Source organism: Rhopalosiphum padi, chromosome 3, assembly GCF_020882245.1.
Source record: "Rhopalosiphum padi isolate XX-2018 chromosome 3, ASM2088224v1, whole genome shotgun sequence".
Lineage (NCBI taxonomy): Eukaryota > Metazoa > Arthropoda > Insecta > Hemiptera > Aphididae > Rhopalosiphum > Rhopalosiphum padi.
In genome coordinates this window covers 13,471,883-13,493,730 of record NC_083599.1, presented here as the reverse complement: position 1 = coordinate 13,493,730, position 21,848 = coordinate 13,471,883, and the positions used below count along the sequence as shown (strand labels likewise).

Sequence of the window (21,848 nt, the reverse complement as noted above, 5' to 3'; positions counted from 1 at the left end):
GCGTATTTTTTTTTATTTTTTTGCGTTTTAACATTTTAGTAATAATAAACTGTGTTTTGCTTTCGATGTATCTTACACTATTATTGCGATGTGTGTTATGTATAATATATATTTTATAGTTTGTTTTTCGTACGTAATTCATAATAATATAATATTGTGACACATTTGACGTTCCTCCGCTTATACATAAAAATAACTATATGTATCGATGAGGATTCATTTTTTATTTGGGTGTAGAGGAAACAAAATATTTACTCGTATATATACTAGTGTATACACACAGACAAGCCTATGCGTGCGATCACTAAGGATTCGGACAGGACAATAATGATCAATATTAAATTAATTTTATTACTGTTTGGCTGTTTTTTACATTATTTGAAAAAAAAAATGTTTAAATAAATGTATGGTTTAATTTTATTAGCAGCAAGAACAAGATCCTACAAACTTATATATAGCCAACTTGCCACCGAATTTCAAAGAGAATGATTTGGATACGCTATTATCGAAGTTTGGTCAGGTAGTATCAACTAGGATTTTACGTGATACAAATATGGTCAGCAAAGGAGTCGGATTTGCTAGGTAAATTATAATTCAGTTATTTTGTACAAAACACGAACTTTGTTTTTTAGAATAATATTAATGTTTTTTGTTTGCTTAATTATTTTTAGAATGGACTCCAAGGAAAAATGTGAACAAATCATTCAAATGTTCAACGGCAATCCATTGCCAGGATCTAAAGAACCATTGTTAGTCAAATTCGCTGACAGTGGTCAAAAGAAGAGAAACCCTAGCTATAGATCAGATTCTCGTTTATGGAGAGAATCGGAGGTATGTTTTGAACTATATATATAGTACGCGCGTTTATCACATGCATTACCCACGTAGATAGATATTTTATTTGGAAAACCACGCGTTATAATATATATATATATATAAGTAGTAGGTAATCACAACGATAGGTATTGATTAGTTTTTATAAATTTAATTTCCTCATACAATAGCCAATACAATAGAATTTATAAAATATATATTATTTACCTTTTTTTTCCATCACCATTTTAAATTGCTCATACTATTAATGATGAATCATTGAATTATTATTAGGTATATTGTACGAAAATGTAAATAATATACATTTAAAGTAACAAAAAATAAATCATTATTTACAGTTTTATAACGTTTCATTTTTAAAAGAGAATAGTTTAACTTAATTTTGCTTAGTGTTGTAATTTGTAATTTTATACTTTAGAAATAAACATCAATACACAAGAACTTTAAATTGAAAAATAATACTAATTAATGATTTGTTCAAACTTAAATTAATTTATAAGATGAACTACATTCATGTGTTAATCATTTAAGACTTTGTAACGAACTTAAAAGCTAATACAATTAAAATTCCGCGGTAACATCGGTAAAAAAATTAAAAGTTATTAGTTTATATAATTAGGGCCAATATTTATATACTTTTACATATTTTTAGTGTTTTATATAAAAAAAATAGCTTGTTTATGCAGAAATGTATTTTATAATATTAACATAACGATTCAGTATACATACAATTTTTTTTTCAAATGCTCAAAAATAAAAAACTCTTGTGTTAAAAACAGTTAATAACAAATGGCTTTTTTGAATCAATCTGTATGCTATGGAGTCCCTCCGTATATTAGCATAAGAAAAAATAATATTTCATACATTATACTATAATTATTAAAAAAATAAACATGTATTATATTATATAATTTATATATCAAGTAATATACTGCATTATTGTTATTACCAAAAATAGTTATAGTATATTGATTTCAGGATAATTCTTTATAGAAAAATATTATTCTAAGTATCTTATCTATTTATTTTATGTATATAAAAAAAAAAATTAAAATTAAATCTAATTACACTATTTAATACTTAAAATAACCACGAGTTAACTCTTTCCCCTCTCATAAAAAAAATACTAAAAATACTATCGATTAACTCAAAAATATGCATTATTACATAAACATTTTCCCGAGCGCGTAAATATGATATCCAAAACCGTACACCTTACGACATGATAATCTCGATTTTTATATTATATTTATTCCTATACATTTAAAATCCAACTACGAGGACGTCTTATTATGAACATAATTTGAGTACAAAAACTCAGTGTGTGCAAACCATTGGATATATAATACATACTTCTAATAGAGTAGCTAAATTAAATTGTTGTGTATTTAATACTTATCTATCCAGTAACTTTTTTATATTTTAGATAGCACGAATAGATTTTGAATAATTGGTGTATGTTTTTGTACATAATATTTTGTTGTGTGTATGTATAACGTTTGTTAATTTTTAAATTTTATTATTCGATATCATATAGAATAATAGTGTCGGTTTATAAAATTATAAAAACGATACTTATAGTAGATTCGAAATGATAGTAGCTATAATCATAATATACTGTAATTTAATTATAAACATTTGTTGAACAGCGTTCGCCCCAAACAGTTGTTATACATTTTATTTAGTAACCATGCATTAACCAATATCATCAAAGTTAATTTTTCTTAAAAATACTGTCCTTTAAAAATTGATTACGCACAATATGACGTCCTCAGGTTAGGGTCAGAGCTTTGGCATCTACCGCCCACTCCATTAACATATTATTATACTATAATATTATGTTTATCAAGCTCTGTCCTTCTAATCTGTAAAACGTATACTTAATTTTATTGTATTATTTATTTGTCATTGAGGCCCGGATGTTGATAACTTTTTTCCAACATCTTTAACTATCTACATTTTTTAGTTTAAAATGTATTTCAGTTAATTAAAATTTAAATCAATTTAAAACTTTGGTTAAGAAAAAAATTGCTTTTATTTTATTTTATTTTTTAATTTTTGTTTTACGTGATTTTTATTTTACCTTTAGATATAATAATTTCAGACTTCAATAAAATAAACATTAACATCACAGTTTAGTGTTTTGTTTATATTATGTGTGTTGTTTTTATTTGTTTAGCATGACTATAAAGCAATTAAAAAAAAAAAAAAAAACTACCACATTCATAAGGCACTAAAAGTGCACTGACTGACATCCGGGTCCAAACTTATGACCATTATATTATTATTATTTATTATTTTTGTTTTTGCATAATATTGTATTAAAACTCTATTCGTTGTTGTTGTTGTTGTTGTTGTGTGACAGAACGGCGGATGTATGCGATTTCCGGTACAGCACTATATGTTGCAGGGCTCACACGTCGGGTACGAAGCGACCCACAACGGTCTGACCGGCTCGGCTGGCTCGCACGTCATACCGGCCACGGCACTTGCGCAGTACGTCGGCCGGCACTACACCACGCAGGCGTTGCCTGCCCACGGATACTCAATCCCGGCGTCCACGTGGCTGCCTCAATACGTGATGCAGCCCGCTCCGCCACACCACCTGGCCCAAATAGACGTATGCGCCATATATACCTTACCTAACTTAACCTAATCTACACCTTACCTGTAATAATACTGTAATAACTTTGCCGTATTTCCGCCACCGCGATCCGCCTACGATCATTATGTAATTGTACGCTATTGCGAGTACACCCGACAATAAGCTCCGAGCTTAAGCCATATTTAGATGCGGCCCCCGAGGGCCAAACTTTTCAACGAGAATGAAAACAATTTTATTTTTATGGTATAGTTAAATTATAATTACGACTTAAAAACTACACTGAAATTTATTCTTAATTTTGTAAATCGAGTTATCATTTTATTAACCGCCGATTATTATTTGCAAACCATAATCTTCATATGTCGATTAAATATAATAGGTACCGGTAAATTGTCTAATGTATTAAATGTTCTAAATTTATTTTTTATTCTACCAAATAGTTAATACGTAATTTTAACTTAACGATTTGCAATTGCGATAATAGTTGAGTATATTTTTAGAGTAAAGTTCAAGTGCGGGGAGACACAGTAACTTTCATTTAATATTTTTCCCAGATCCAGTAAATTATAGTTCGTATTAATTATTGATGGGTTGCGTCAAGTAGAGTGCTCTCAAAACCACACTATTTCGTTACAGATGAAACTATTTAATCCTTATCATAAGTGAAGATGAAATTTTAGATCTTTTTTTTTTAGTATCTTATTCAGTTATGTGTTTTAGTAGTGTCAGTGCGGTTGAAAGAACAAGGATGTTATAAAAAAAAATGTATATGTTTCAATTATAATACCAGTGTATTACGCAATATTGTTAGTTCTTATATAGATATAGTTTATAGCATATCATGTGGCTCTTGGAAATTGTGGTCCACGGATAATGTCCCCAACTATTCATGATTTAGGCTTGAGGCTTAAGTGCGTGTCATATCTCAAGTCATGTACCATCAAAGAACCACCGACATGAATTATTTTGATGATCGAGATGTATTTTTATAACCAAAAGAATCACTCGAACAAATTTATCAGGGATAAGTTTTTAAAATTCTCATAATAATGGAACATTTTTCAGTATTTACAAGTTTTACTAAATATTCAAGTAGGTTCATTCAAAAAAATCATTAAACAACAACAAATGTTATTATTAAACTTCATAATATATACGTTTCTTGGGTTTCTTTCCACGTTTGAATATACTTATATGTATTTTATTTGTTTCGTTTGTTATAGCGTCTTGCCTATCTACTAGCTTTTAAAATTTTCATTTTATTAAGTACGCAATATTGCAATTCAAATATCAGAAAAATGTATGTTTTTCCTCCATTCTCCACCCGTTTTATTTTCTTAGAAAACTGAAGGTTTACTTCATCTGCACCGCACTCCGATCGTTAACTATATAATATCGCTAAACATATTTTTATATTTCTTCTAAGCTCTTTAGAAGATTTTCGTGTATAACTTTTTTTATTTATAAGCGCTACACTGTTCACACTAAGACGGGGTACACGTATTAATTTGAAATATAAATGTTTTGTTTAAGACTCCTGTATGTTGTCAGATGATTCAGCAAGCTGATCCTGGATCCGTTCAATACGGTTCAGTTATACCGCAACTCGCCACACATATGTCTGCTTTACAGATCGGAAACGGATCAGTAAGTCTATACTTTAATGGCATTTCATTACTCTCGTAGATTCTTAGCGATTATAAACGATCATGACATTTTTTCCCTGTAAATGGCGATTATTAGTCGTACCTGTTTGTGCATGTACCTAATTTACATAATAACTATCTTAAGTACGTATACATGCAATATATAGCGTCAGATACAGTAATGTAACAAGCAATACGTGTATACATTATTTATCAAGGGTTTTACTAGTCACGATCTGTCGCGGCAATCGTTATTTAATCGCAATAAGAATCTCTTGATAATGTAATAAAATATCGTTTTCGTATATTACTATAAGAACTGCTCATTTTCGCCTCTTTTTTTTTTAATCAAGTATCCGTGTTTTAGTACGTGGCCGGCCCACACCCAGGTTATCCGTACTACACAAGCACTGCACCAAACATAATTCACACGGTTCCAATTCCATCTGAAGAACATCCATCAACAGCGGCGTCACCCGATGACTCCTATCAACATTTCACGCACAAATAAACAATAAACACCATGCTAAACCAACCAAAATCGATAAAATATAGTAGGTAACATCTCTTCTTATTCCCCGACGCCCCAAGCTGTTTTTTTTTGTTTAAATGTTTTTTTTTTTTTTTTTTTTTTATTAGTTATCTTGGCCATTTCAAAATTTAGTTAAATTTGTTTAGTACTAAAAAATAAGAAAAGCTTGGTGAATATTTGTAAATATTTAACCAGAAGTTGTACAAAAATAATAGAAACTATTAGTCACCTTGTTGAACTCCGTTGGGAAAATAGGTTTTAAAAACATCGTTATCAGCGCAGAGTAACAGGTTAACAGTATAATATTTTAGACAAACATAAATTTTAGTTCAATACAAATTTAGCTCAATTGCGGTTTTATGTAGAGTAATTATTTTTATTTCATTATTATAGTAGGCACTTGTTTCATCTGCCATTCCCTCCAAACAAGTCTTCCCGAGTCTTGTTTTGTAAATTCCAAATTGATTATTTTGCCCAATGCTATTTTTTTTCGGACTCTTGACAGCATGTCATTTATTTTGACATGTAATAGTTTTAAACAACGCATGTTATCGTTTCACGATTTATTTACTCCGAGTTAGTTATTTTTACTGGAAAAACATTAAATTTATTTTAATCACTCCATCGTTTAGACGTAAAAACATAAAAACGGTTTTATGTCTAAATTTTGCAGTTTTTAATAATTTATTTTTAGAGTTATTACAGTAATATTTACTGAACGTTATATTCTTAAAATGAAACGAGAATACGTGTCTTTATTATATGTATTTTAAACGATTATCGAAAAAATTAATAGCAGATTCATACGGTCCAAAAAATATGTACTTATTTATCAATTTGTTAAATTTGACATTCGGCATAATGTCGACTAAATTTACAGCAATGAGTTAAAAAAAACCATTCATTAATATCCATAATTTTGGTCCTAACAATATTTTTTTTTGTAAATTTTAAATTATTTTTGTTTAAAACATGTTCATTGAAATTATTATTTATTTTTTTGTTGTGGAAATTAATTTTTCGATTTTTTAAAAAAATGTGTATAAAGTTAAAATTGTTTTGAGTTATAATTTTGTTTGTCGTTTGCGATACCGTTTATTTCTTGAAATTTAAAATTTGAAAGTTATGTTTATTTTAAGGGTTGTCCTTTTAAGTGTATAACTGTTACACCTGTTGGCAACTAAACATAAAAATTAAAAAAAAATTAAAGTTGAGCCTCCGATGTATGTAATTTTAATTCAGTAATATGAAATTCGTAATACCTAATACGCATTGCCGTTGACGACGTTGACGCATCCGGAAGTCAACTATCGTGTTACAAATACAATTCATAGACGAAATTATTACGTGAATAATAAATATAAAAATAATAATAAAAAGTTTAGGTTTAAGTTTATTCATTAAGTTATTGATATATTTAACAATAATATTTTTGTTTAATAAGTATAGTATAGTTATGTAGCCTAATATAAGTTTAAATGTAATTTATTGTCGCCTTGACGACCACTCCTCCCCCCCACCCCTCCCCGTAGTATAACCATCCATTTTATATCCGTGTGACTGAATTTTTTTTTTTTTGGTAAATTTGTCTCCTTGAAATTCTGTGATACATGTGTTAGTACATGTCAGCGGTTAATAGTCACTATAATGTTTTGTACCGTTTGAAAAAATTTATCTTTAAAACGATACATTTCAAGTTTTTATTTTAAATTTATAAAAAAATTAAAGAATGTTTATTTTTTTACCTTGATGACTTAGGTACGTATTTTTAAAAGAAAAAAGAAAAGAGTTATTTTTGTTTTTATTATTTTCATATTTTATTAATTTGTTTTTTTTTTAAATTTCTTCTATAGTAATTATAACGACTGATTTCGTCGTATTTTATTTGGCCAATGGTTATAACATTATAAAAGTATATAAAACATAATGTGATTTTTTTCGTTATTCATCTAAACTATTATGATTTTGACAACAATAGTCATAGTTAGGCATAGTTGTACTAATAATAATATGTGTGTGAGCTGGCTAGAAAAATAAAAATATTTAATTAGTCATTATATTTCATTCGATGGGGATACGTAATTTTTAGCACCGATCAATGATAATAATTAACATAAAAAATGGTAATATTTAACTGAATATTTTCTCAAACACTGTCCCTTCCATTAAATCGATCAGAACCCGTACACGAATATCGACTCATATTATACTATAAAATTTGGGTCGCAAAATGTATATTTTTTATATATTTTTTTTAAACCAAACCGCAGCGTAAACAATAATTATCGGTATATTGTTTTGAGAAATTGGTTCTTACCCTCTTCCCCAACTAGTGACTTTTTCATGCCTTATCAGCTTTTTAACATCGTCCACCGTGTACAAACCGAAACTCCGAAGTCCCCTGACGACGACTCCGACGACAGTGGCGCTACTACCACAGTTCATGTAAACATATTATAAAGTTACAATAACGTTTCATTTTTATTTCTCTACGACTTTCTCACCTCTCTCCACGACGCATTAGTCAAGTCGATATATTTTTTAATTTAAACATTGTGTATAATATATATATATATGAAACGTATGTGTGTATATATAAGAATATTTTGAAAAAAATACCAATTATTGTCCGGCAATTGTGATTATTGTTTAAATAATATACGTCTGCTCCATTAATCCCAAAGATATTGTAGTAATACCGCTGAGACCGTGCCTCGGTGCTCATTTAAAGGCGGTACTAAAAACAAGTATGTTAGGTTTATTTATATTTTTTTTGTCTTTTGTTTTTTTCTCTCTTTCCTTATTTTTGTCATGAGTTATATAAATTATTATAGTTTTATTTTTTGTTTTTCGTTTTTTTTTTTTTTTTTATTATTATTATTATTTTTGATGAATTTATACAATTTATATGATACAATTTAATTATGTGTAAATACGTTTTCAAAGCAAAATTTTAAAGAAATTTAGACGATGCCATTCTAATAGTAACGCCTCCTATAATAATCATATTAGTGCAATATTAATTTGACTGTATTTCATTCATATTGTAGCTTATTATTTATTTATTTTTGTTTACCTACGATGATTAGAAAATTGTCTTACTTCATTCGAAAAACGATTTTCTTAGGGAATTTCTGGGTTAACTATGAAATGAAATTGTATATATATACGACTGTTCAAATTTTACAGGGGTATTTTTGTATTCTGTCCCATAAAAAAAAAATTAATAAAAATGTAATAATAAGACTTGGTTTCGCCTAAGCGCCTTTGTCTGAATAAAACGTATACAGTTTTAAATGTGATATTTAGCACATCGGTGTCTTCCCAGGACGCTATTTGCACATAATTATTTGTGCTAAAGACAAAATGAAAATATCGATAAAAAAAAGTAAATAATTTTCCGTGAGTTCCGGAATTTCTTACGATCAATTTATTACGTGCCTACTAGTTTTCCGCTCACACGATATAATGTAGAGGTACGTCCACAGTAGACCGGACGACATTAAATCGAAGTTAAAATCAAATAGGTAGTAATAAAAATAAAAATAAATATATTAAAAAATCATGGTCTACGCCCGCGCCAAATATGTTAACATTTCAGATTCACGTACGATATACGAATGCTCGTATGTATATTATAATAATATTTTATAAATCTGATGCGTTTTTCGACGTTCCTATTAAATGGTTGCACGTCATAATATTCTGTATATGTAGATCCTTTTCTGTTTATTAATTAATATTTTTTTTAAACGTCTTTTGGCCAACGACGTATTATTATTGTCGTAATATGTAGCTAAACGTAACGTCGATAATAACGCCTCAGAATATAATAAAAATTATAATGTACGTATGTGTATAGTATGTGTACAACATTTCAACAAAAGCATATAAAATATTATATAAATCGTATTACCTACGTTTAATAATATGATAACAGTTCGTACGTTATAATATGTAACGACTTATTTTTAGTATGTAAGTTTAAGTGTTATTATTATGATAATGATAATGATATTATGTTAACATTAATTAAAAGTCTAATACTAAATTCATTTTTTTTCTGTAGCGTACTGCGCGTACGCTACACACGATTAGCCTATAAATATTATTATAATATTAAGAGATAAATGAAAATTGATAAAAAGGACGATTGTTCAAATGTTGTTTTGTCAAAGCTGTCTTAAACATGGCTTGTCATTATTTTTGTTTCCAAAAAAAAAAAAAAAAAAAACAATTTAGCTTAGCTTTAGTGTGTTAAGATTTTTTTTTTTTGCTTTTAAATGTACGTCTTAATTTATATTTAAGTTTAGTGATAACGATAATAATTTTAATAAACAAAAAAAACTTGTATCGAAAAAAAGTTTAAAAAGGAAAAAATAATATTAATATAACGTCGAAAGGAGAAATAATAAGTAATATAGTACATAATAATATAATATATATTAAGTATGTGCGAACAAGATGTTTGTACGTTGTGATTGAGACTGCTGGTCCCCCCTCCCTAAAATCGGTGGGTAAAGTTGCGTTAAAAGATGATAATAATTATAATAAAAACATAAAAAATTAATGTGGAAAAAACAAGAGTCACCCAAAACAACTGGTACTCTCGGCTTAACTCATTTATATCACCCGGTGTCTTGTATTATTAATTGTGACTGATCATTGTTATGTAGAAGGCCTTAGTTATTAAGTCTTGCCGTAATATTTATGTGTATAGTTTAATGATTTCTCCTTATATGATTTTTTTTTCTCCTTTCTGATTTCGCCGAGTTAAAAAATTAATTATTATGAATTATTTATTGATATTATTTAATATTATACGTACTATATAATTTTTTTCTTTTATCTAATTTATTTATTTATTTTACTATTATTTTTTTTTTTTTGTATATTATTGAACAATTCTATTTAATATTATGTCTCATTTAAATGTAGGTTTCGTTTGTTCATTTTTTTTTTTTTTTTTTTTGTTTTGTTTGTATTGGGTTTGATAAATTTTGGCGTTGTTGCATTTTAAGAATAGGTTATATATAATTATTAAGTTTTTTTTCATAGACTAAGACTACTATTTGCGTGATTGTGAAAAGAAAATAAAAACAACAAAAAAATTAATAAAAACTAAAGTTATTACGAAATGGACCTTGTGTTTTATTATTGTCATATGTTCAACCATAAAATTTATACTTTTATTATTGCTATAAAAGATATACCTGTGTCTTATTGTGTATTATTTTACACATTTAAACATTTTTTACGGATAACGTTAATTATATAATAACTTGATTAATATATTAGTATCTTCAACATGTTCCGTAACAACTAACAAAGAAGATTTCAAGAAAGGAAGAAAGGACGCGATTCCAAACAATGAGTTAAGTATACTTGCCTCAGAAATAAAATGGAAAATTGAAAATCAAAGTTGACTTTGACTGGAAAAATATGTAATTATCGAGAACTCTTTTTTATTTTATTTTATTTTTTTGTATAGTAAAATGTCATCTGCTCAATTTTTATTAGATTAAAATATCATAGATAAAATTATTAAAAGGTTAGTCAGTCACTGCGCTTGCAAAAGTGATAATAAAATAAATATTAATCTAAAATAATTATTACATTTACCAGTAAACAGTTCAGTTGGGTAGTAGTTATAAATATTAAAATATATAAAATTAATAATTTAACAAATTTGTAAGTAATATTATTTTGTTAAAAAAAATAATTATAATGCCATAGTGCATAATAATATTTAATTATTATAATTTATAATTTATAAAATATGATATGATTAAATTTCACAATATTTTACTACTTCATTTTTAACTTTTTATTCTCCCCAATTTAAAAGTAAAAATTGCACTATTGGAAACAAATCAGCCGCTATTTATCGCCAATTTGGATTCCACCGTTTGAATTAAATATTTTGTGTTTGTCAAAACTACTTTAAAATTGATATACATACTTTAGTTATGTAGGTATATTTTGTTTGGTCCTTAGACTTTTAAAAACCTCTTACTCTATAAATTATAAATAAAAATCATTCTAATATGTAACGGCTAAAAACAATTACCATAATATAAGCACTACATAAATTTTTATATTATTTTAAATCAGCTGTTTAATTTGTTGATTTTATAGTAATCTTTGCTACGATGGGATAGTCCTAAAAATGACAATAATTTACAAGTTTAGTAGCTCTTGACAACCATTTCAACTGTACTAAAATTGGCTTGTACAAAATATTCGACCAGCCCTTAAAAACCTATAGTAGAAAAATGCCCTTGTCTGCGCCATTATAGGTACTAAACTACTGTTAATAAAACACACAAATATTAAATATTAAAATGTTAACTTGATAAAATATAATTTTTTGTTAGTACCTAAATCAGTTTTTTATTTACATATTGATTATAAGATATTCTTTGTGCCATATTGTGGACATTATAATTTAAAATAAAAAAATCAATAAATTATTTATAGAACTTGATATATTATGTATAATCATTCCGTTCCACGAAAAATAGTCTTAGCACCATGTGCATTTCGTACCTAAACTTTCTTTTTGATTAGCGTTAGAGAAATGTGTTTTCACTTGTATTTTAACAGCTAATAGGTAATATACCAAATAATATATATGCTTCAGTTTGTTTCTTTGTAATCGACTATGTGAATTATAATTTTCATATTTACTATAATCGGCAGTCGTATTAAAACGTACAAGGAATTCAGACTTTCATAAAAGTCATACGGCTAGAATTGTTTTTTATTAAAAAAACATTCTGGTTCTTAGTTTGTATCAGAATCAGATGCATATATTGTACGTATTTCGAGATGAAAATACCTTGATAAGCATTTCAAAAAATCTTATAAATGTAAATTGAATGTGCTTACTTATGCAGTTCAAAATATTCAATACACGTGTATCGAGATGGTGTGTATTTTTCGTATAATTCACTGATCACGATGATTCATATACAATAAATACGTTGCAATAATGCTGTATTATGATATTATTGTGTTCGCAATGTGAAGCAGAAAAATTTATACATATAATGAATGATTATAATTTTTTACAATTTAAGAAAAAAAAGTTCTAATTTTAAAAACATAATTTTGAATCGCCGCACGGAACGTTCTTTACATACAATATTGTGAGCATTCGAAAATATAATTTTTAAATGTACTTAAAAATTCCAAAAATTAGAATTTTAATAAATCCGTTGTCGATGAGAGGAGGGGAATAAGGAATTATGTCCGACAAATCGGCCCGCATGTGTATATTTTAGGGAATCTGCATCGATGACGTTTGGTGAAACGCCGCAGCGTTCGTTTCGGGCGCACGCCGGCGCGCGGCGCCACTACACGAGACGGCGGTCATTTCATGACTGACGTCTGATGACCGACGAAGCGGAGGCCGCGACCGTAGTGGGTGCGGTCAGTTTCACGCCGATTCGCTGCTGGCACTGTTGCTGCGGCCACTGCAACCGAGCGGCCGCCGCTGCCATCCGCTTGTGGTGGACGCGCGCGTGCTTGGTCAGGTGGTCGGACCGCGAAAACCGCTTGTCGCACACGTCGCAACCGTACGGCTTGATGCCCGAATGCGACCGACAGTGTCGGGACAGCTCGTCGGACCGGGAGAAACGCCAAGAGCAGCCGGGCCACATGCATCCGTACGGCTTCTCGCCCGAATGTCTGCGCATGTGCACCTGTGGACGAGAAAATTAAGCAGCTGTAATAATAATAGTAATGACATTATCGTCGCCGAAATATGAGGACCGCCCGTTTATTATAAATAATAAGCAGTGTTGGCCGAAAACACCAGCTTGTTGTATATCAAAAATATATATATATATATTAAATTGCGGCAACGGAGATGATTTGAGTTTTCCTATCTTTTAAAAAATATGTTGGTAAATCAAGTTTAACATGTCTAAACTTATCAACGCCAGTCATAAACGAGGGAAAATAAATAAACGTGCTTATAAAAATAAATTATAATAGGCGCAATTTATAATCGAAAAGGCGGATATTAAAACATTTTCGTCGTATTATAATACGATATGATGTTACATAAACATCTACCACAAGTAAGTGATTACTGATTTTTGCTGTATTTGCCTCGTGTTCGATGTTATTTATTATTTTATACTATGATCGTTTTCTATCGACTGTTTTTAACTCGACTCGGTTAAAAAAATACTCAAATAATAGTAAAATAATATTGTTATCTTGCCCAGTCTAGTAGCAGCTTACAGTATAAAATATAAAGTCACGTGCACGAAATTGTTTTAATATTTAGCTCTATAACAAAAATGTACAAAAAACAATAAAATATATAATTTATTAAATAACAACATTTTATTAAATGTCCATTAAATATTTGAAAATATTGTTCCTCGGCGCATTGAAGTACCTATATTGCCTATACAGCACGCCGTAGTACAACATTTTATAACATACGAGGTAATTAAAATTATGATCAGTGGAACAAAAATATTGCAAAGTTTTTACTATTAAACATAATATTTTAATGACTCCTTAAATCTGATATTTTCCACGTTATACGTATGAATGACCGCGTTTCCGTGGGCGGTGACCATAATTGATATCAACTTAAAATTATTAGGTTAAACGTACTTCGTTGGATTTCCGGAATACTATTTCTAACGAGAACAAAAAAATATCAGACACTGGTAGTACAACAATGATAAAATATCGTGTATTCATATATGAAATGACTTAGGTTTAGCACTCAGTTAAAATTAAAAAGTTTAAATAATTAACTCAACTGAATTAAATAATATATTATAATATATATATATGTTTATACTCAATTTTGTCAATCTTTTAAATAAGAGAATGTGTCACAATAGTATACATTTATACAAATCAAATATGACGGTTAGGCTTTATTAGAACTCTATTACCGACTTAAATACCGATTCATCTATTATTGAAATCCGATTTTTATTATTATTGTATAAACTATTGTAGTTTAGTAGTTATGATAAATATATTAGTATGCAAATATCAAATTAACATTTTTACTAATCGTGGAATAATTAAGTAAATTTATTATTTTTGAAAATACGTGTTAAATTTATTCGTATTTTTATAAAAATTATTTAAATATTTATAAATTTAATAAAATGTATTGGAACAATAAATAAGGTTATTTCATATATTAATCATGGAAAGTATCCCCTTCGTTTCGTCTATTAATAACCACATCAATATCGGACACGTATATATTTATATTTTTTATAAATAAGATGACCTACGTTAATTTACTACGTCAACGTTTCAGTTGTGTTTAACTGTAGATATGTGTTTTAAAAATTGTATTTCTCGATGCACCTATCAAACATAGCTGTATAAATACAAGCCGTTGAAATTCACCTTGAGGTGGGATGGTTTCAAGTACGTCTTGTCACAATTTGGATAAGTGCACTCCAACACCTGTTTAACTTCGTTCGATTTGTCCTGCTGTTTTGGTTTTTGGGATTCCGTCACATTTTGTCTTTTGCTGCTATCGTCACTGTCCACGGTCACGCCATCTTGGCCATTGCACGGCAACAGCTCGTCGGCAGTCAGCGACATCAACGTGTCCAAACCCGGGTCGTCTACGTACATCTTGGGGTCATCCCAAAACGTTTTGCTGGGGTCGTTGATGTAGAACTTCGGAAAAACAAAAATGTTAATTAATTAAATTTTTATATTTAACCATGACGAGTACGGCCATAACAACTATAACGACATGTAATATATTAATAGGTATACATGTCCAAATGTGAGGAATTAAATAGATTAAAAGTTGGAGAATACAAGGTAAGTTAATTGTTTTTTTCAACCTAAAAACGTAACTAGTTTTATTGTCTATTAAAATAACTTGGAATTTTTAGGTGACTTAAAAAGAATAAATCAGGTTAAAATAAAAAATATTTTTAATATTTTTGGTTTTATACAATGATTATTGTACCTATACTTTTTATCTATATGGTTTTAAATAAAAATAATATAATAATTAATAGTAATAATAATAATAATAATAATAATAAATGTGTTTATTTTAAGTTTCTAAGTAAAATAATATCATATAAGTATACAAAGATAGGCATAAAATACTCGAGTTTTTTTATCCGCGTTCGAAAATAGGTTGACTTTTTTTAAACTCAGTTACCTATGTTAATCTTTGTTTAAAGTTTACGCTTATCGAGTCAAATTTATTATTTGTTAACCATTCACCTATTGACTTAATGAATAATGATATTGTGTTTACTATATGTTAATTTAACTTGAGTTATTTAATTAGTTACATTCTACCTTTGTACATATCAACGGTTAAGACGCCAAATTAATATTATGAAATGTTTAATATTATTATGATCACTAATATTTTACACGAAAGTTGTTTTAAATTTTCCATTTGTTTAACATAATATTACAACGTTATGTGATGAATTAAAAATAAGCCCGTACGTTGCTTATTGATAAAACTTCACCTTATAATAATATATTAACTGAGCTGGTATAGTTAGCTATTTTAATGAATAATAATTAAAGGGATTCTGAACGTCGACTTTCTTTATCCTATCTCTTATTATAGATTAAAGCATATAATTATTACGATTGATTGGGATCGTGAGTACAGATTTATAAACGAAGGATATAATGATTGGTGATGCACCTGAGTCTGCATGTCTCAATTGACTTGTCGTTGATGAGGATTTTACCTTTGTAATTTGTGTAAATATATATTAATATAATTTCTTACCTTGTTGATGTTTTTGAACAGTTGTAGAATTTGTGAAGAGAATATTAATAATGTTAATTTTCTTGAAATAATTGCAAATATAATCTTAAGTTTTGAATAGAAAACTCTTTAATAATTCACAACAAGATATTATAAGATTTGAAATAGAACAGAGTTAATTTAATAAGCGGTTATTTATGAGTGTGGTGAATTGAGACGGTGCGTATGAAAATGGCTAAAGTAAGCAGACTGGCTTGAATATTAAAAAGGGGGCTCTACTTATAGTATTGATCTTTGATACCTTGTTGTTCCAAATTAAATTGTTGTTGTTTATTTTGTATAAATACATCAAAATATGTTTTTGTAATATAATGGCATTTTTACATGTATATATATGTATAGTTATTATTTATTAATGGTTTTGTACATTTTGAATAATATCAGGGTACATGGGTTCAGATATTTGCTAAGTGGTTTTTTAGTAATAACATATTTAATAGTATTATGATGATATCAAAACATGAAGCTGTGTGGCGCAATGATGTAGATATCATTACAGTTAACAATCTTTATTGGTTTTGCATCCGTTCAGACAGTTATTATATTTGTGTTGCATAATAATATATTGTGTATATTACACTGGCATATAACAATAGTATATTAGTGTGCATGAATATTCTTCTCTGTCATCGATACAAAAAGAAAAATATGATCGATCAATATAAATAAAACAAAATAAATCCATTAAAAGAACAAAAGTAGCTTTGATTAAATATTATGGTTATCAACACCAATACTGGTGTTACGTATTACCCATCCTTTAAAATAAATCCTAATATTACCGTTGGAGTGGAATTTTAATACGATTTATTACCTACCTACCGCAAACACATCAGTTTTACATATTTTGCGACAGCTGTAAAAAGGATTAAAGTTGTTGATGTTTAAGAATAATGCAAAATAATAACAGTGAACAGCCAAACGCTGGTTATGAATCATATATACAGTAAAATATTAATAATAATTGTGAAGTATACCTATAAACAACACATGTGGTTTATATTCGAAGTTTTGTGACAATTATCATTTGTATAAAAAAAAGTTTACTGATTAAAGAATTTATTTTTCATAATTAAAATAATTTGTATGGCAAATAATTAATAATAAATTATTATAATTTAGTATTTTAAATAAATAACTCAACCTTCATTACTAAATATTATTTGTGTTATTATTGAGAAGCCTAGAAAGTTAAAGAAACATATATAACGATATACATTTTTGGAACTGTAATAGATAAATGTATATTTTCTATGATTGTAAACAATAATTATATTTATATAATATGTTTCCACGAGTAATAACAGAATAACTGTGTGAAATCGATGCATTAAAAAACGACTTGGGCTCACAACAAATTCATCTAAAATTAAAAAATATAATAACAGTGAATCCTAATAACATAATATTTTGAATATTCAAATATCTTAGGAACGCTAAATTTGTATTTTGTATGTAGATACAAATTATAATATCATACGATAAAACTTCTACGCCTATATTTGATAATATTATCGTGAATTAAGTATTTTACACAGTGTTTTTAAAACCTATTTTTGAAATATATAAAGGAAATATTTCAGCTATGAAACTTTTCAACTTAATAATATAATATATTACATTATTATTTGGAAAGAAACAATACTATGTATGCAAAACAATAAATACATTTTTAGTATATACATAATACATATAACCGTCAACTGTATAAAAATAGATCAATATTAATTATAAAACGTAAATATTATCACTATGTCAAAAACTTTGATAAACGATTACGATTATCTATTGAGAATCTTTGTCATTCGTTACTTTATAAATTATAACCTATAAGTATGTTATATTATATTTTATATTTAGAAAGCTGTAATTTTTGGTTTAGATAAGCTACGTTAATAAGTCGCAACGAGTTTAATAACACACGATATATGGTAAAAATATCGATATTTTTTTAGCAACATTACTTTTGGAGTTATGACTACATGACTAAAATCGATTTAGTGAAAAAGTTGTTTTTGACAAATTTTACTATTTTTACTAGATTTTCAGCAATTTTTCCTCACGCCTAGAAACTTTAGACCACTACAACTACCAAAAAAACTATTTACGGAAAAAAAAACATCATTGTTCATTCAAAATCTAAAAAAAAAAGTATAAGTTAATTATTTTATGCTTTATTTATTGTAAATTTAATAACTCCTACTATTAGATGGATTAGTAGAATTATTATTTGAAAATATGTGGATTATTTTATTTTTGTTGTGTTGAAAATTCTATATAAGCTAACACCACTGACTGAGATTTAATTTTTTAGGAACAACTAGCAAGATATTAGTATTAAAATATAAGAAATTTTTTTTTAATTTGTGAAAATATTCTATACGAAATAAAATGCTCAATAATTAGAGCTTTGTAATAATAATAAAAATATATAAATGCGTTTGTGTCACTTACACGTATATACTTTTGCTTGTACCATATATTTTAAAGTTAAATATATCGATTGCTAATTATTAAATAATAGTTTAACGTTCTTATAATAATTCATTAATATTTTTTTTTGATTTTAATGCTGTATAAAATGTACCAACACTGATAATTTTTAATTTTATAAGATTATTTATGTTTAATAGAAAATTTAAGTTTGGAATAACAAATTTATGTTGTGAAAAAATGGAAAAATAGGTAAATGTTCTACTTTACAATAAGTGTTGATTGTATCTAATTATTGAGTAAGTCACTGCGATGTAGAATATATTTGAATTTAATGATAAATCTTTGCATACAAAAAACGATTCTAAATTAAGTCAGTTTGTTAAACTATTCTAATTTTATGTTTTAAAGTTTTTTGACCGAGAGAAAATAGAAAAACTTAGATGAACTTTGATAATAAAAATAACAAAAATACATATTTATATATAATATTTGCAGAATATTTTTTGTAGACACTTGAAGTTCAAATGTAAATAAATAATTATATATTCAAAATACTTTTTTAGTTAATTTGTTGTTTTAAAATAATATTAATAGTTGGGACTTGAAACTTTTCATTATAACATAACATAATATTTTGCTTTTCCTTAGGCAATGAAATTTTAAATTTATTTAGATTAATCATAACATTTGTTTTTATTCCATCAATCTGACCAATAAGTCAATAAATCGATACGAATAAAATATAATTTTAAATTATTGTTATCGATGTCTTTAGCTGAAAATAGTTTAACATTTCGTATATACTACTAAAAAAGAAATAAATTATTAATAAAAATTTGGAAAATATGAATAAAAATATATGCATACAGTTTTCACTCAGAATGGTTTTTAATGTACCATGAATGATGGAATTCAAATCGATTTTACGTCTACTACGGTGACAACGAGGTGTACACTCGAAATCGTCTATACAGAAAAGTGATTTCCTCTGTATTTTTAGAAATGTTCTGCCACATTAGAAATATATATGTTGATTCCACCCTAATTCAACACCATAATTATTTGTATATATACTATATAATATTAAATTATCATCGTACTTACGTCCATTAGTACCATTTTTGAGATCTCGTGACGGAGCAACGCAGTTGCCGGTTGTCGACACTCCACAGTGATGATGACACAATTCGGATGATTCGGTTACTGGTGACAGAGTTTTTTTTTTTTAATTATCAACTCAACTATTAGAAAATAAAATAAAAACATACACACATTTCCCATGGGAGTTGTGCGTACCATGTCTGAAATTAGTACTGTTTAGATAAAAGTAGATCGTACGCAGCTTACCCGCTACCCGCTACACATGTAGACAATATCAGCGTCCTTATCTATACTCTAAAACCCTGCACGTTCATTTTCACATGTGTCTAAAAGTACAAAATCTGTAAATAAAAGTTGTCATTTTTTCATCGCAATGCTGTTGACGTTAAAAGAATAAAAAGAAAGTCATTTTTAGAATAAATATCTGAGTAATGTCTGAGTTTTTTTTTTTAAAACAGACGACCCCATTTTGGGTTTAATGGTATAAATAATTCTAGACATAAACGAGATAATAAGTAATGTTTTAAATAAATTTCAATTTTTTAGATTAAATTGTGTTATTCTAAAATTAGATGTTAAGCAAATTTAATATTTAAAACGCTAAGATGGAATTTGATACATTCATCGAATTCCGTATTCAAAACAATATTCAAATACATTTACGAAACACTTTTTATAAATATTGGAATATTTATTCCGATTAATTCTTAAAAATGTGATTATATATTATTATTTATTACATACCTACTACTGTTCTGCAGTTATCCGTTTGTGTTGATAAGATGAATAGATCTTATTATTTTTTAATCGTTCAACTGTTTTTTCCTTCTACTTAAAATTTTATCACCACAATTTTATATATTATAATAAAATGAAATATTATTTATTACACATCATCCTACCTATAATTACACTCTAAGAAATTTACATTCGTCGAAATTTTAAAAGAAAAATTCTTTTGGAGGGGCCGTCATTTACGCGATGGAAAGGTGAACATTTACATCCTATAGATACTATTCATATTTTACAGATTTTTTTTTTTTTTAATTGATAAACACCTAACATAAATTATAAAATGTTGATGGTTTTAGTAATTTTTGATGATATAATTAACAATAATTGAGTTACAATTCTGTTAAGTTAGATATATAATATATTTATTTAAAATTCTAATTTTTCTCTAAAATAATTTTTAGTTGGAAAAAAAATTAGAAACTTTTAGAATTGTATGTACTTATTAATTTTTATTTTTATTTAAGAGTAAAATGGTCAATAATTAAAATTCCGTAATATTCAATAATAATTATTAATTTTAAATCTAAAAGTATCTATTTTGAAAACGACACTGCTTGGTGATTATGAGTGGCTATTTGCAGTTGTTTTTTTGCATTCCTTGATACATTGGAGAGAGTGGAACCTGTGAGTGGCATTCATCATTTAATTATACTGCCACGTAGCGTATTCATTATAACGAGTATTATAAACATAATTCTAAACAATTAACGTATCAAAAAAAAAAAAAAAAATGTTCTTTATTATAATACAATATGTATCCTTTTAAAAACATTCCAAGTCCAATATAATTAGAAAGCTTTGTACAGTACTAAAAACAAATACCACTTGTGAGATGCGATTCTAGAATATTGCACACAATAAATCGTATAAAATATTATATATAACTACTATGTTGTACAAACAACGAGAAAAAAAATCGACTCATCTTTCATAATAAAATGTATTATGTGACAGTGTTAAATCATGCGTAACGATGAGTTTCAATGTTATTTAACGAACCACGGTGATGGAATTGTTTTTTGTTCGACAGTAAGTCGACTATGGAACAATACGATTCTACAAATAAAAAACAAGCGAAACCTATTA

The 21,848-nt window shown here is 27.4% G+C and overlaps 2 protein-coding genes across 11 annotated transcripts in view; one reads left to right on the top strand and one right to left on the bottom strand.

Moving 5' to 3' along the window:
• The window catches only part of LOC132928003 (protein alan shepard), a 118,831-nt gene extending 108,076 nt beyond the window's left edge, over positions 1 to 10,755 (top strand). For 4 of the 10 annotated variants that reach the window (XM_060992558.1, XM_060992555.1, XM_060992564.1 and 1 more), the window contains 5 exons: positions 425 to 582; positions 672 to 831; positions 3,200 to 3,454; positions 4,973 to 5,086; positions 5,453 to 10,755. In XM_060992558.1, coding sequence (XP_060848541.1) covers positions 425 to 582; positions 672 to 831; positions 3,200 to 3,454; positions 4,973 to 5,086; positions 5,453 to 5,596 — 831 coding nt within the window. In that variant the 3' untranslated portion in view covers positions 5,597 to 10,755. Of the gene's footprint in view, positions 1 to 424; positions 583 to 671; positions 832 to 3,199; positions 3,455 to 4,972; positions 5,087 to 5,438 lie in introns of all 10 variants that reach the window. The other 6 variants (XM_060992560.1, XM_060992557.1, XM_060992563.1 and 3 more) reach the window with 6 other exon arrangements.
• Positions 10,756 to 12,538: 1,783 nt separating this feature from the next.
• Positions 12,539 to 20,084, bottom strand: LOC132927756 (Kruppel-like factor 3). The gene is made up of 3 exons (XM_060992346.1): positions 19,971 to 20,084; positions 15,017 to 15,295; positions 12,539 to 13,323 (listed from the first exon to the last, which is right to left on the bottom strand). Exons 1-3 carry the CDS (start codon positions 19,983 to 19,985, stop codon positions 12,997 to 12,999), a joined length of 621 nt encoding a protein of 206 aa, XP_060848329.1. The 5' UTR covers positions 19,986 to 20,084; the 3' UTR covers positions 12,539 to 12,996.
• Between the last annotated feature and the right edge of the window lie 1,764 nt (positions 20,085 to 21,848).